Raw genomic sequence first — 17,643 nt, forward strand, 5'->3', positions numbered from 1 at the left:
AATTTATGAACGTTTCGATATGAAATTGTATGACGGTGACACTTTTAACCGAAATACGTTCAATCGAAATCTATTCTATAGATGAATAATGTAAACAGCGGGTTCAATAGAATCACCATGCGAAACCAGTGACTTAATATGAGTAGGCTTAATTGTGAAAAGACTGGACAAAAAAGATTTGTCGGGGTAAATGTCTGCACTTTTGAGATGAAATGACTGAATTCTAAACTCTGTTTTTCAGTACATCTACTATGGCGGAGACTAATCCGGAAATAAATGTAGAAAATGCTGAAATAGTTCAAATCGGTGACAAAATGGCGGAGAGTAATCCAGGAATAAATGCAGAAAATGCTGAAATAGGTCAAATCGGTGACAAGATGGCGGAGAGTAATCCGGAAATAAATGTAGAAAATGCTGAAATAGTTCTAATCGGTGACAAAATGGCGGAGAGTAATCCAGGAATAAATGCAGAAAATGCTGAAAAAGGTCAAATCGGTGACAAAATGGCGGAGAGTATTTCGGAGATAAATGCAGAAAATGCTGAAATAGGTCAAATCGGTGACAAGATGGGGGAGAGTAATCCAGGAATAAATGCAGAAAATGCTGAAATAGTTCAAATCGGTGACAAGATGGCGGAGAGTAATCCAGGAATAAATGCAGAAAATGCTGAAATAGTTCAAATCGGTGACAAGATGGCGGAGAGTAATCCAGGAATAAATGTAGAAAATACTGAAATAGTTCAAATCGGTGACAAGATGGCGGAGAGTAATCCAGGAATAAATGCAGAAAATGCTGAAATAGTTCAAATCGGTGACAAGATGGCGGAGAGTAATCCAGGGATAAATGTAGAAAATGCTGAAATAGCTCAAATCGGTGCGACTAATACAATAAATTATACAACAATAAATCAGTGCTGCCACCAAGATAAGCAAGGCATCGACAGACCTCCTCAGAATCTAGGTAATTATAGATTTCATGCATTTAAATTTTGGGCTCAGTTTTAGGGATGTGAATCGAGTCCGAATGTCATTTTAAATCATAAGACTGGTGTCTGACGCAATTGAGATTACTTGTCTCTCAAGATTCTGAAGTCCGAAATGAACCGGCACCCGATTCTTTTAAATATTAAAAGGAAAATCTTTTAGATTTAACCTGCAATGTAGCCTATGATTGTATTTTTATTTGGAAAATGAAATATGAAATCAGCATTTATCTGAAGTCGTAAATTCATTTCATTTTACAGATGTTACTCAAGTTCGGGAGTGTCTGGAAGAAACGTACAAACAAATGATCGATGTTGAATATTACAAAGAGGTTTGGTGGAGCGATAAATTCATAAATTTCCACGACTTCTTCACCAGAGAACACGTGAAAATTCGACCCCGAAAACGAAATCCGCTGAGATATGAAGAAAGCGAGGAACAATCAGTGATTTTACCCGATGATTTCAAGGAGCTTTTCGCTTATGATCAGCGCACTATGAAACGCGTATGCCTTGTAGGTGAGCCCGGTATGGGTAAAACAACCCAGATAATAAATCTGGTTTTAAGCTGGACGAGCTCACCGACGGAGTTTCTAAAGGGGTTTCCTATGTTGTTTTATATACCGTTAAATGATCTTCCCGCTGATAACGCGTGTATTTATAAGTATATTTTCGAAAATCTTTTGAATAAGAAAATCACAAAGAATCTGCCGGTTGATAGTTTTGAAAACTTCGTACACGACAATGCAGATAAAGCGATATTCTTGCTAGACGGCTTCGACGAGTTGAAAAACGACGAAGCGAAGAAAGACATCGTGAGTGTGACCAATGAATTAGCGGGAGCGCATATAGTCATAACAACACGTGAGTCCGGGGGCAGCATGATCGTCACCAATTCTAAATTTACCATTGCATCGATATCCGGCTTCAAAAGGAAAGAGGTCATCGATATAATGAAGAGGAAATTCCCCCAGCGCGATGCACATCAGCTATTCGACCTACTTAGAAGTAAAGCGTCACCTTTATTTCAAAGTAACTACTACAACCCGTTGATACTATACATGTTTTGTTTTCTCTATATGGACGAGGAAGAAATTACGGTCCCGTCCAAACTCACCGATATCTACATCGATTTGACATGTTTTCTGATCAGTAAACGCGAGGGCATTGATTTGTCATCTGGATGTTTTTTCGACGACATCGAAAATTCCGAAGCACTTAAACAAATTTGTAAGGTTGCGTACGAGACGCTCATCTCACATCAAAACAGCTTCAGTGAAAATCGTCTCAAACCCTACGAATCGAAGTTGACGGCTTTGACGTGCAAAGAGATGTCGCCACGACAGAAATCAGACCGCTCCGTCCAGCTACGATTCATTAACAAATCTGTGCAAGAATTTCTGGCGGCGGTAGACTCAGTAGTACAATTCAATGAAAGTGGTGAAACACCCTGGAAAAAATGCGCGTTTGATCAACTACCGGACGAACTAGAAAAATATGGTGAATTATACCCGAGATTCATGGCAGGGCTGCTGCATCGTTACAAGCATAACCGCGGCCTCGGTGAACTTTTCAAGACTTTGATAGATGGAAATTTAAAAGCATTTACAATATGTGAGGGAGAATACTTGCGTGAATTGGCTTATAGAAATAGTTTCCTAATAGCGCTCGTCCCCGATTACGAACACTTCATCGAACTCCAATCCGAAAGCTACGTATTATCTTATGAGTTATCGATCTACCTGAATGAAGCCGACTGGCCGGACGACGCCATCGCCGAAATATTTCAGCACATGGGTAAAATGTTAATCGTAGATACATTTAGCAGATTGCAAATAAAAATGCTCGAAAAGATACTCGAACACAAACAATGCCCGATCGAGGTAGTTCATATAAGAGATATGGCGAACGAACTGAAACCCGGCGGTTTTTCCGATGGTGAATACCGCACACTAGTAACAGCCATAACGAGAAACACAAGTGTTCAGGGTATGATATTCGAGTCGTCGGACAAATATGATCCGTACTTGACGTTGTGCAAGGAGAGCAAGAGTGCTAACTGGTTTGTGTACCTAGATAGAAACAACATTGGTGTATGTTACAAGAAACTCGAATGTGGATGGTCTAGAACGAGTCGAGTGATAACAACTAAAGATCAGCTGACCAGACTTACCACACAAAATGTAGAAAGTCTGTTTATTAAAATTTCGAAGTACGGGACGAGATTTTTGGATGATGTTCTGGAACCTCATTCATTTGATTGTGGTTTTGATGAAAAGGGTCGATTGATTAAACCTGTTGATGAAGATCAGTCTTCCAGATGTGAAGGTGTGGATAGGCTGATCACTAAATGCGGTAGAGTAGCGTTTATTGAAATGACGACGAGATATCATCCGATGCATGATGATTTTGATTCCGATTTTTTTGGGAAAAGACTATCGGTTTTATCTGATGATGAAGATCAGTCTTCCAGTAGTGAAAGTCTGGATAGGATGAGAATTTTTCACGATGATCAGACATCTTATCCATCCCTAAAGCATATCTCTTTTTCGATATCTACCGATAGTCACACATTGGTAAAGATGATTTGGGTGATGGTAAGGATATTGTCGAACATCGATGTCGAAACAGTTCTGCTCGATCTGGACACACTTACGACAAATCAATCGATAGAATTTAGCGATAGCGTCGGTTTAATGCCGAAACAAGATCTTTCTTGGTTAGGTCGCGACATTAGCGAATGTCTTAACCACATGTCGAAACTTAAGCACCTTGTCGTAAGAGGATTTGGTTTATGGTCCTATCAATTTCGGTGGCTGACTGTATTATCAATAGATTTGCGTTCAGAAGCTAATGGCGACGTGCTTGTTAGGTATCTAGAATCAGATGCGTCAAATGAACTGCGAGAAGTCGGTATTAGAAACTATTTTGTTGGAACGGAACAGCTCATTGTCATCTTACGACGACTTAAAAACGTTTCATCGCTTCGTAGGTTAGAGTTGGACGGTTTTTTTCATAGAGCGAGGCCTGATACACAGGACGGTATCGACGAAAACGTCAGAGCAATCGTCGACTTAATCGTCGGATTACTCTTTAATCTTCCTCAACTATATCACGTGTTTATCGGTTGCCAAAGTGCTATGATTAAAGACTTCGTCAAATCAAAACTTAAGGAAACAGACACACACAGAATGAACGTTCATTTAGCGATTTAGTTTCCCTGAACGAACAAACAACGAGGGATCCTCTGGACAGAGCAGAGCAGCGCTGATATCAAACTGTAATTCTCAATAACCGGGCATGAAACTACACTAAACTTATTTCAGGTTCAACTTTCTAAGTTTATTTCGATGATACTAAGTTTAAACAAATATGTGTTTCATACATTTTTTTGATACCGTAAGTTTAAGCATTTACATGTCGAGAAAAATAATTGTAGGATGCCACGAGTTATGGATTATGCGAAAAGTTAATTTTCTGAAAGAAAATTCAACGAAAATCCTCCAGAAAAAATCTTATGGATAATGTATAGCTGCAAAGTAGCGATAACGGGTTTTCTGCAGCGGGCTGTGTAATTATCTAAGATTAGACTTTGACTGTCGTATTTGTGTGTGTTCGTATTATAGAAGAATACGCGAATAAACGGAATCAAACTTAACGTTTTAAACCACATACAATAACTCATTGATATGTTCATACCTTCTATTCTTTTCAAAATCCTACTTGTCTAACTTAGCATTTATGTAAATTGCTTTTCATGTCAAATATGGGTCATGGTTTCTCTTTCGACTATAGTGACACCCAACACTGACTCTGGGTGTTTGTCCTGTTAACGAATTGTAACCATCTTAGCTCTGTAACCAATAACAACTTAAGATCAGTCTAAGCTCATTTTGGTTCTATAACCAATCTAAAATCTTAAGACCAGTCTAAGCTCACGTTGGTTCCATAACCAATCTAACAACTTAAGATCAGCCTAAGCTCATTTTGGTTCTATAACCAATCTAAAATCTTAAGACCAGTCTAAGCTCATTTCAGTTCTATAGCCAATCTAACAGCTTCAAACGAGTCTAAGCTCATTTCGGTTCTATAACCAATCTAAGCTACTTAAGATCAGCCTAAGCTCACGTTGGTTCTATAACCAATAACAACTTAAGATCAGCCCAAGCTCACGTTGGTTCTATAACCAATCTAACAACTTAAGACCAGTCTAAGCTCATTTTGGTTCTATAACCAATCTAACAACTTAAGACCAGTCAAAGTTCATTTTGGTTCTATAACCAATCTAACAACTTAAGATCAGCCAAAGCTCACGTTGGTTCTATAACCAATCAAACAACTTAAGACCAGTCTAAGCTCATTTTGGTTCTATAACCAATCTAACAACTTAAGATCAGTCTAAGCTCACGTTGGTTCTATAACCAATCTAACGATATATCCATTGAAAAATATACATTTTATTCTTTTCAAAATCGTACTTGCCTAACTTAGTTATAGCATTTGTGTAAATTGCTTTTCTTGTCAAATATGGTTCAAGGTTTCTATTTCGACTAGTGACACTCTGAGCGTTTGTACTCTTAAAGAATTGTAACTTTGATAAATCACTAGAAAAATCATTTTATGTATATAAATCTATTAATGTAAATGTCTAGAATCTTTTAGTCATTGAAAAAAACTGCTCAGTCGATACATGTAACGAGCTTTTAATTACCTTAGCTTTTTGTGCAGCAAACACCTAGCAAACCTGGTCCGGGAATGCGGGGTCTAAACCATCGAATAGTCCGGTCAAATAGGCTTACCGGGAAACTAAGATTTACGGCTCGACGAAGTGAACATGGAAATATTTTGTATCTACGTTTTTCTTGCTCATTGCATGAATGATGGCTATAAATACATATAACAGTAAACCTCACCCACTCGGACTTTTGACTAACTCGAACAAAATCGTTTTTTTTTTTACTTCCTATAGTGTGCTTCCTATAGTGTGTTTTCTTAACTCGCACGTCGCCTATTCCAGATCAATTTTTGCAGCGTCCCAATCCGTGCGAGTTACGCGAGGTTGATATAGTACGTTACATTTCATGTAAAGTTTACCGAATTATCTACTTGTAAATTGTTAAATGTTCATATCTAAACCTAGCGATAACCTTCCTAGTGAACTTTAATGTAATTGAATCTATACTATTCTATATCCACAGAGATGTTGACAAAAACGATATATATTACATTTTATGTTATAATCAAGAATGACGATTACTACTACAAGCTGAAAATGTTCTAATCAGATTTTGTATATATTAGAATACGAATACAATAAACACGTTTCAATTGCTTATATCATCCTATTTCCGTTGCCATTCATTACCAGAATATTCAGTTTCGCTGGCTCGTCGCTTCCGACCATCTGAATCCAGTTCCACAGATTTGAGTATGGGTTAACTCCGAGCTTAAACTAGATGATTTAAAATGACTTAACTATTAGTCAAATCTTAACTCATAACTCTGACTCTGGAACTGCGGGTTTCATGACTAATTAGAACCCCCCTCACCAATCGATACGATACAAAACGTGTTTAACAACACAATTAACTTTAAAATTTTATTAATGCCTTGAAAAAAAGTAACACACATCACAGGATGTCAGTAACTTGCCTCATAGGAAGATGAGGAGCAAAGCCAGAGGAGCAGCAAAATGAGAGCAGGGGAAGAGGATCAGCAGGAGCAGGAGGAGATGAACAAGGGGAAGAGGAGAGGAGCAGGGGGAGGAGCACGAGCAGGATCGAATTACAAACGTGGGGTGATTCGAAATTATTTTTTAAGTCTCAAGAACCCATACCACCATTTTCGCTAATCCCCTCAGATGAGGTATAACTGCCAAAATCTTTCCGAGAGTAGAATTCGAATGACGGATAATACAGTCGAAGACCCATTCTTCTTGAGAAAAAAAAAGATATGGCAAATCTCACCCAAACTCAATGAAAATACGACGCCAAATTCGTTCATTTCAATTTTCAAGCAATCAAATCTAATCGACGGTCAAGAGTTTAACCAACCTTTGAGCAACCGAGATTGAATACTCTTTATCATTGGTTACAAAGTCGTCTAGGATACTCCTCGTAGGTGGAACGGCTATTGAGGTTGCTTCATGAGGGCTAGTTGCCTCATGTGATTTAAAAGCCCGTACTGCATCGGTTAACTTTTATAAAGTGCATATTTCAATTGTAAATATATATATATATATATATATATATATATATATATATATATATATATATATATATATATATATATATATATATATATATATATATATATATATATATATATATATATATATATATATATATATATATATATATATATATATATATATATATATATATATATATATATATATATATATATATATATATATATATATATATATATATATATATATATATATATATATATATATATGTATATATATATATATATATATATATATATATATATATATATATATGTCGGTTAAATCACCAGATAAGCCTTCGCATTACTAAAGATTTTCACTATTTTTGTGTCCTAATTTGTTTTTCCGTTCACTGAGGACCTGACGCTCTTGTGGAAATCGAGGATTCCACGTGCGGCAAGCGAGGGTCCTCCAGGTTCGCTAGTGTGCATTCAGACAACAACTCCCGGATTTTTTCTCAGATTCAATTAAAATGTATCCATAATTTCGTCAATTCTATGAATGGTGCATAAAAATCGTTTTATATATGAATCGTAATGATCAATCCGAGTTTATCAAGAGGAGTGATTTGCATAATTTCTGATGAAGGAGGCTAAAAATCTAGATGAAAGTTCATCGAAAATGAACTAGATTTTGACAGGGTTGTCGCACTGCAATACACCGCCAACTAGCGGGATAGCTGGTGGCACGAAATCCTCATTTTCAAGACATAAGTCAACGACATAATGATCGTCCAAGCTATGACGACTTACGCACGTTTTACTGTAATCCGATTTTAACCGAACTCCTTTGGTACAAAGTAAAAGGAAAGAAACAACAAAAACTCAAGAAATATTTCTAAGAATCTGATTTTATATGATCTGTGATGTTAACACAAGCAGCACATATCAATAGAATGAGAATAACAATATAATTAAGATTAGTTCTTGGTGGATGGAAAATAATTAGTCATAACATAGTTAATTATATGATTTGAATACAAAATGTACAAACAAACAATTGAGACACATTATACCATCCCCCTTCGGCAGGGATTCGAACCTGATGGCATCGATGCACTCAGCCACGGCACGAACCCCTGCCACAGTAGACCGGGTGCGCCGCTACATACAGGTTTACAACAATAAAATTTGCGGCACCAATCAGATTGCTCGTTGTAAAATCGCTGAGGCAAATTTCACGGAAGAACTATAAATGGGAAAACCCGAGCTAAAATAAAACGGGATATCTGATTGGCTAATAATGACATCATCTCTGCTGCGCATGTAGCTGCGCACTCGGTCTAGTGTGGCAGGGTTTCGTGGCAATCTCGACGCCATCAGGTTCGAACTCCTGCCGGGGGAGGATGCATTTTACAGACCCCTAGCCATATGACTACTAAACGGTGAGTAGCTCACTAAAAAGTATAGCAATTCTGGAATATTTTAAAAATTTCCGAAGCTGCTTATACGGCTAGTCATTGAACACGTTTTGCATTGAACCATGAAAACATGTGCCTTCAAAATGTAGAATAGAAAAATATTTACTTTTACAAAAATAAAACCGATATCACAGACGCTTTAACAATGGTTGAATAATTATAAGAATACATCGTTAAATTGAATAAGATATTTAGATATAAGTAGTTATGATTTCCGACTTTTAAGACTCTGATTATGTACGATCAACATCTTCGATCCATTGTCATCGCTTCGAAATCCGCAACCGGCTGATTTATCTTCGCGGCCAGTTTTTGTTTTTGGCGCATTTTGTGCACGCAGCAACCGATCGCGATAAGAGTTATCAACGCCGATATACCTCCCAACGAGGTTATCACCGTAATAAGCAGTTCGTATTGATTTGCGGCTCGAGTTGGAGGTTTGGCGAGAAGTGGAGTAGTTTTTCTGGAAGGTTGGTCGGTTGAAGACGATCCAGTACCGGTAGTTGTAGCGGGTTGATTAGTTGAAGTCGGTTGCGTAGCCGATGGTTGAGCTGTGAATTGAGTAGTTGGTCGCGTCCTTGATTTAACGGACTGCTTTGATGTAGGAGCTGGTTTAGTTGTAGGAGCTGGTGTAGTTGTAGGAGCTGGTGTAGTTGTAGGAGCTGGTGTAGTTGTAGGAGCTGGTGTAGTTGTAGGAGCTGGTGTAGTTGTAGGAGCTGGTGTAGTTGAAGGAGCTGGTGTAGTTGTAGGAGCTGGTGTAGTTGTAGGAGCTGGTGTAGTTGTAGGAGCTGGTGTAGTTGTAGGAGCTGGTGTAGTTGTAGGAGCTGATGTAGTTGTAGGAGCTGGTGTAGTTGTAGGAGCTGGTGTAGTTGTAGGAGCTGGTGTAGTTGTAGGAGCTGGTGTAGTTGTAGGAGCTGGTGTAGTTGTAGGAGCTGGTGTAGTTGTAGGAGCTGGTGTAGTTGAAGGAGCTGGTGTAGTTGTAGGAGCTGGTGTAGTTGTAGGAGCTGGTGTGGTGCCAGCTTTAAGCGATTGATCGACGCTTTGCGCTTTGAAATCGTATTTAACGACGCACGGTTTCGGAGTGCCTTCGTCCGACGCTTCCACATAAATGATAAACCCTCCGGACGGAATTCCCCTCGTGACGGTTATCGATCCGTCTGAGGCGTTTATATTCAAACTAGACGCGTGCATCGTATTACCGGATATAGAATAGACGACCGTGCCGTTATTCCCAGAATCCTCATCGGTCGACGTCACTTGGACGATCGGGGCAGACGGAATCTCGTTCGCGGCGAAACTCACCGGCGCTGGAATCGGCGAGAATTCAGGACAATTGTCGTTTTCGTCTAGGATATCGACGGTCAGGGTCGCCGTGGTGCTTTTAGGAGGGAAGCCTTTATCCATAGCAGTAACGCTGATTAGGACACGGCCGCCGGACGCGAGGTAACGTTCGCGGTCGATCATCCCGATCGTGGAGATCGCTCCGTCTTTCGAATCGATGCCGAATGACGGGTTCGATCCAGTCGTCGATATCGAGTAGAAGATTTCCGCGTTCGGTCCGGATCCGTCGTCGTCGGTGGCCGTCGCGTTAAATACCGACGTTCCCAGACGACAGTTTTCGATCAGCGGAACGACTGCCCATGGAATCCCGGTAAAAACTGGATTGTTGTCGTTCGAGCTGGTCGTCTGACTGCAGTCGTTACCGTAAAAGCCGGTTTTACACTCGCACGTATTTTCATCGACGCAGACGCCCGAATGCTGACACGGAGTCGAACACGTGGCCACGTCACATTTCAACGATGAGTTCCACCTGCTGTCGCAGGCGCAAACATCGAAACCCGTGCAAATTCCGTGTCCTAGAAAACATTAGAAATAGAGGGAATATATTAGTAAACAAGTAACTTGTAAAATCTTCTGAATTTAAGGGACCTGCTTTGAAGATCTGTGTTTAGAAGACCGAGGCCTGATTAGAGAACGAATGTGCAGTTCTTAGGAACTGGGAGGAGCCATGGAGGTCAGGGTTCCAGTTGAGGAGAAAAGATCTCAGTTTAGGAAACCAAGGCCAGGCTCGAAGAATCAGAGCAAGTTTGTGAGAACCAGGAGCAGGACCAGTTTAGCGGACTAGGGCAGAGTTTAGATTAACAGGACCCGGTTTGAGTAAAGGAACCAGTTTCGAGGGCCAGGAATAACTTATCTAACCAGACTAAACGTTACCTGAACATTTCTGTATCGATTCGCAGCTGAAGCCGTCGCAGATCGTTCCGTTAAAACCGACGAAACAGTCGCACAGATTCGCTTCTTTACATCGACCGTGACCGGAACAATTTTTAACTTTATCACACCTCGCGAATTCACACCGCGTTCCGTAGTAACCCGTGTAACAACTGTAAGAAGAAAAGCGAGACTCGAAATGAATTCGCAGTTTGGGATCTTCCACTTGGAAGGTACGCTTAAAAATTTGAATTTTCAACCCCTTTCGATTCCAAACTAGGTATCTTCGATTTAGTTTTCAACAAAATTATAGAAATTTGACTTCTAAAATAGTAGTTTGATTGAATTTAAAGACTATTTTGGGAGTATTTTGATATTTTGGAGAAATAGAGCTCTTTTAGTGGTTACTCTCAAGTTGTAGTTCAGGTTTGCTATTCTTTCCAATTCTTTGAGCATTATTGTGCGCATGTGCACTAACTCAGGGTGGTTACAATACAATTTAATTTGCTCTACCCCTGACTATTTAAGTCTCATTCTATCGACTAGAATCTCAATCTATGAACACAGACGAATACGTGAAACTATTAGCGTTCTTTACAAAATTCTTTTTTCAAGAGGAAATAATTCCTCCACTTTCCCTGTTTTCCAGATAAGTATAATCTATCCCATACCACCATTTTCGCTAATCCCCTCCTTCGCCCCACCGTAAGTGAACGTTTTAACCCGTTTGTAAATATTGTACGCGCGCACCTGCAGCTGGATTCTGAGGTCGTTTCGTTTTTCAAACAGATGCCACGGTTACTGCAGTCGTTGTTGTTCGGGCAGAGCGCCATCTGGCTGCAGTCGAGCGAGGTATAGCCGTCGTTGCAGGTACAGTTGTTCGGCGTGTTGCACGACCCGTGTTGGGAACAGTCATTCAGAGCGGAGCAGTCCGGCGTGGAGCACGCCGTACCCGTCCAATCCGGATAACAGTGACACACGTCGAAACCGATACACACACCCCGACCTGAAAACAACCAAACAGTTTTCATTATAAACACGAACGAAAAAAAACATGGCTAACTGATCGAATCACCCTATGACATCATCAATTTCCTTATTGATACATCCATAAACAGACGAAGGCTGCCTTCATAAATCCCTCTACGAAATATTCATCAAATTGTCAAATAACATTGATAAACTTCACAGAATAGATTCTCCTTAAAAACATAATTAAATCGATAATTATAGAGTGACCTCTTCCCGAGTCCCCCTTTGATATTATCAGTTTGCCTGTAATTTCTATCTATAAACCGTACCGGAAAAGATGACCACCTTGTCTAAATAAACCTATATGACATCATAAGATTTATCAGATCATTCCAGGAAAGATTGATGCTCCATAAATACCCCTATGACATCACAGATTGAATCGCCTACTGGTGATTTATTGACACTGCCAAATATCCCAAAGAATCAAAGAATCCCCCAATAATTTCATTTTATAAATGACAATGCCTTGTAATTAGATCTAATGCCCTTTTCAGATACATGTAAAACACCAATAAACCACCATATGACATCATCAAATAGCATTGCAATTCATTCAATCATCTATAAACATTTCTATCATCAACAGACATGCCCCATCAATCCCATATGACATCAATTAACAATTTACTCAAACCTACCGGAACAGTAGTTCATTTTTTCACATGTAGGGGTCGCGCAGTTAGATCCCGCCCAACCCGTGAAACAGCGGCAGACATCGAAATCGACGCAATCTCCGTGACCCGAACAGGACGATACATTTCCGCAAGTGACCGCTACGCTACAATCAGCACCTTATAAAAACAAAGCTTTAATGTTAATCAGATAATTATTGTTTTCCTTCCAAGCATTTTTCAAAGGGGAACCTGTAACACTACTCTGGCAAGTGAGGATCCACAGTGACTAAGTAAAGCGATTTCTTTTCTGAATGTCGATTAAATTGAATGAACTCTCCTTATCTTTAAGTACACAATCATCAATGAAAACTATACCCAACATGGGGAGCCAAATAGTGAATCTTATATCTCATTTGTTAAATTTCGGACTCGGAGTTCTAAAATTTCAGATCAAAGATCATAGAAATTGAGATTACGATTACGATTACGATTACGATTTATTTACACTCCAACCATTTCCATGGTATATGGAGGAAAACTATTACACATGTATATACAAATATTTACAAAACAACACTGAAGTGATTAAAATTTAGAGAATGAAAACGTAACGAAATATATATATACATCAACTATTTACAATACTATATATACTATTATATACATCAACTATTTTCAATACTATATATACTATTGGAGGGATCTGTATACATCTAAGCCGGTCTTAATGAATTTAGCTAAGTTGACCGTTGGGTTTTTCAGAATATCAAGGGTATTAAAGGTATTCAAATTCAAAAAGTTTTTGCGTTGTTCGTTAAGTAAGGTACAGTCAAACAGAAAATGGGATTCGTCACCTAAAGTATTACAAGTGGGGCATATTCTATCGGCTCTGTCTAAATGAAGGTTTGAAAATTTGTTCACAGGTAAAATATAGCACTCGACCCTAAATTCAAATAAACTAGTTCCTAAGTCATCACCAAGTTCTATTATATACTTCTCTAACCTAATATCATTTTTATATTGCCTAAAGTTAGTGTATATCGGATTAGTATTCATGGCAGATACAGTTTCTTGAAGGTGCTGGTCACGGTTGAGTTAACCGTACAGTCGCGCCATCTGGTGGTGCGCGCCATTAACTCGGTGTAAAACGTACCGGAAAACCCTTTATTGCATAGACAAGTATCGATCGCTTTACAAACTCCGTTACTGGAACAGTTGTTCACTGCTAGGCATGTTGCTGAAATAACAACAACGTAGATCATGTTGACGTGTGCATTTTTTAGCGATATGTGCATATCCAAGAATTTACATGTGAATTGCTGCAGATTGACATGTTCGCGGTTGGATTATTGGCACGCGCATACATGTTTCGATGATCACACGTGCATGCTTGAAGCTGACATTTACTTTTTAGTGATTATGAAACATGTGCATATGTTGGTAAATTGCCGTGTGTGACCTCGAAGATTCACATGCACATTAAGATACGAATGTCTGGAGACGGACATTTGCATAATAGGGGATTTATATAACCTGTACATCTCAAGAGATAATGAAACATGCGCAACCTAGGAATTTACGTGTGCATGTTTGGAGATTGACATGTGCATTTCGTACCTTTAACGCTACAGGTCGTTCCGTCCCAACCAACATCGCATTCACAAAAACCACTCGATTTACAAACACCGTGTTCGGAACAATTACGGCAAATACCTAAAGATAAGTATCATATTGAATCGTTTCATTAAGATTGATATGTGGGTACATAAGTAGTGGACTCTGCGCTTGTCACGGGATCATTTGCTCGGATTATGCCCAGCGAATGATGGAATATTTGAAATGTGCAAACAACAATTAATTCGTGTGATAACCTCCCATCGTGGCAACAGTAACCTAAGAATTAGCCATCCTCTCCCAACAGGGATTCGAATTTGATGGCATCGCTACACTCAGCCTCGGCACGAAACCCTGCCACACTAGACCGGGTGCGCAGGTACATGCGTAGGTTTGACGCACGAAAACATGCGGCTTCAATCGGATTGCTCGTTGTATAATCGCTAAGGCAAATTTCAGCGATGAGCTACAAATGGGAACGCTTAGTGGGCTAAAATCAAACAGGATATCTGATTGGCTAATGATGACATCGTCGAAGTTGCACATTCGGTCTATAGCGTGGCAGAGTTTCCAACTGGAGTTTCGTGTGTCGTGGCTGAGTCCAACGAGGGGTAGGAGGAGTATTTGCTTGCGGCCATGAAGTAAATCCATTTGCCCCTTGAGATGCAAATAAGTAACATCTATAAAATAAATATTCTTCATTCTGTGAAAACTTAGGCTTGTTGGAATTTGAGAACTTGATGTTAAATCAAATGCAGTTTATCCGGGGTATATCCCGAGTTGAATTGAAAGCTGTTAGATTTGTTCCCTTAATACTCACCTACAGAACAGTCAGTCCCAATCCAACCAGTATCACAGACGCACGTTCCATTATTACACTGACCGTGACCGGAACAAGACACTGGACACGCTAAATGAAATATTGACACCATATCAAACGATACATCCTTGATGATAATTGATAAAACGCTATCCGTGTTTTTTATGTTGATATACAGATAATCCCACAATCATAACGAAAAATAACCGAACAAGTTCTTAAATGTTTTTTGAGCTAGTGTACTATATTCGTATTATATTCCAATAGTCATCTTCATTCCTGATATCAGTATTCCCGAAGAAGACTATTGGAATAGTCGAAACTTCGAACAAACTACTAGCTCAGGGAATACAGTAGTTATGAAGATGATTACAAGGATATAGTCAAACGTCTAACATACTACTAGCTCAGGGTCCTGAAGATGACTATAAGGGTATATTCGAAATGTTGAATGAACAACTATAGCTCGGGGAAACATTGTCGGACTTTTTTTCAATTTCGTTATCATTGTGGGATTCTTGTATTATTGTATCTTTAATGAAAAAGGTTTTTTGCATCGTTAAATATTGCGCCTAGTTCCACCAGAATTCTGGGGAAAAATTTGACATTGTGTGAACTGATTTTGAATGATTGTTTAAACGAAAGCCACGATTGTGGAACATCGAAGGGAAAATGTATCAAGATAATATAGACTTCATACATAAATACTAGGCCTGGTTATAGGCCTCAACAAATTTCTCGTATGTTTTCGCGAACCGATATCTTTTTTGATCAATGTTCGATTCCTATAGCACGGTAGTTCGTGATCAATCTGCGGGAGGCTTTCAGCCCCCTTCCGCAAGTTATTCTAATCGAAATTTTGAGATGCTCCCTAAATGGATGAACAATAAATGGATTTTAGCTAGTTTTTGAAGTCAGATATTGAGAGTCGTGTAATTGTTGTTGAACTATTGATTTACCTGCTGTAGTTATCACAATCTGATTGGCTAACGATGTATCATTCGTAACGGCGACATCGAATATACAGCTCTGTAGTAGATTACCGGTGGCCCCGTTCGCCCCGCACGCCTCTTTTACTTTCTATAGTGTCAACGATAAATTAGAATTACCGATTAACCTTAGTGAGATGATGCGTCTATGAGGTATTGGGCTTAAGTGCCGTGGTTGATATTAAACGATCGTTCAAAGACCAAGACTCCAATACTCAAACGTTGGGTAATGAACAAGCTGATCAAGGCCCGCGGCCAACCAGATTTTGGGGGTTGTGGTTTTATCGTCAATGACCATTCGATCATGGCATCAATGCGGACTTATATCGATGACCATTCGAGCCCCTAGAACGTTCGCTAAATACGGGCTTGCTGAGCCTTGCATCGTGGTTTCTAAACGCCCCATAACAAATGGCCCCTTTACCAGACTAGACTATCTCTCTAAGAAGCCTTCCTCAAAAATAAGAGTCATTCGACATAAAATAATAGTTTGATTGAAAATGAACCAAAAATCATTTTGATTTCGATATTTTTGAAGAGAAGTTGAGTAGATACTACTATCAAAAAGAAGTCATAGTCGAAATTTGGAAAAAGGACCCTTTTCGACATCAAAAATTGTCCGATTGAAAATGAACTAAACATCGTTTTGATTTTGCGTATTTTGACAGATATGGATCAGTTTTGCTTTCAAAAACAGAAGGGTAGAAACTTCTCTCAAAATTAGTAGTCGTAGTCAGGTAGTGGCAATACCGCGGTCTTAAAACACTGGTTCGTAGTATGATAAATTGAACTCACAGCTAGTGCGGCTGGGCCTAGTGCCGGCGTCGTGTAGCTCGGTTTGAAAGTCGGGTCGTCATAGTTCTTATCCATGACGTCATCTTTATGGAAGTTCGACGCGTCCCATTTCCAAGAATCGAACATGCCGCCGCTTGAATGCGAGTTCGTTATTTTCCCTAGAAAAAAGCGTCGAAAAATGATCAAAAACTCCAATTCGATTCAGACCGATTTCGCGACGTATTTCAAGATATAAACCGGTATCGCAGGAGTCAAAGGATTGAGAATGAGAATCTCTGATGCAGTATTTTACTACTCACATGATTCGGCGAATTTGGCCGCATCTGCGAAAATCGCGCCGTCCGGTCCACGGAAATCGTTGGTCGGATCACCGTCGAGGAAACCGCACAGCCCGGCCGTATTCGATATGAATCCGGTCGTTAATGTTAGAAATACGTTCAAATATTGACGTTGCATTACATCGCTGTATCGAACCTCGACCGTCACTCCAGAACCTAGAAAATATACCGAATTTCATGATAGCATTCTATCATTTGACTTGTGCATTTTCCATTTCTTTTTTCTGCTATTTTCTAGCACTAGATTGTTCTTTAAAGTTCATGTTTGGTTATTTTCCATATTCGCATCATTAGGTACGAATGACGACTTCAATGATTCAGTAAAATTTTGATGAGTATCTATATTATCATTATTATTATTATCATTATTATTATTATTATCATTATCATTATCATTATCATTATCATTATTATTATTATTATTATTATTATTATTACTATTTTTATTTATTTTCTGACAGAATTACAAGTTGTAATATATTGGTACATAGATGAAACAATAATGATATTTCTAACATAGGATGTTGTGATAATGCAGAGGGAAAGGCTAGAAAAAGCAAAGTTTTCATTCATTACTCTCACACGCAATCACC

General features: G+C 39.1%; 2 protein-coding genes across 2 annotated transcripts in view; one reads left to right on the forward strand and one right to left on the reverse strand.

The window, feature by feature from the left end:
• Positions 1-397: 397 nt before the first annotated feature.
• On the forward strand, positions 398-5,955 carry LOC141910914 (uncharacterized). Its single transcript, XM_074801805.1, has 2 exons — positions 398-960; positions 1,244-5,955. Exons 1-2 carry the CDS (start codon positions 441-443, stop codon positions 4,195-4,197), a joined length of 3,474 nt encoding a protein of 1,157 aa, XP_074657906.1. The 5' UTR covers positions 398-440; the 3' UTR covers positions 4,198-5,955.
• Positions 5,956-8,057: 2,102 nt separating this feature from the next.
• The window catches only part of LOC141911239 (uncharacterized), a 60,927-nt gene continuing 51,341 nt past the window's right edge, over positions 8,058-17,643 (reverse strand). Inside the window, exons 33-42 of the mRNA XM_074802224.1 lie at positions 17,012-17,206; positions 16,713-16,870; positions 15,888-16,008; positions 14,929-15,018; positions 14,112-14,207; positions 13,648-13,731; positions 12,519-12,671; positions 11,596-11,851; positions 10,849-11,018; positions 8,058-10,490 (exon numbers count right to left, since the gene is read on the reverse strand). Of these exons, the coding sequence (XP_074658325.1) occupies positions 8,878-10,490; positions 10,849-11,018; positions 11,596-11,851; positions 12,519-12,671; positions 13,648-13,731; positions 14,112-14,207; positions 14,929-15,018; positions 15,888-16,008; positions 16,713-16,870; positions 17,012-17,206 (2,936 nt within the window). The 3' untranslated portion in view covers positions 8,058-8,877. The remainder of the gene's footprint in view (positions 10,491-10,848; positions 11,019-11,595; positions 11,852-12,518; positions 12,672-13,647; positions 13,732-14,111; positions 14,208-14,928; positions 15,019-15,887; positions 16,009-16,712; positions 16,871-17,011; positions 17,207-17,643) is intronic.

This window comes from Tubulanus polymorphus, chromosome 9 (assembly GCF_964204645.1).
Source record: "Tubulanus polymorphus chromosome 9, tnTubPoly1.2, whole genome shotgun sequence".
Lineage (NCBI taxonomy): Eukaryota > Metazoa > Nemertea > Palaeonemertea > Tubulaniformes > Tubulanidae > Tubulanus > Tubulanus polymorphus.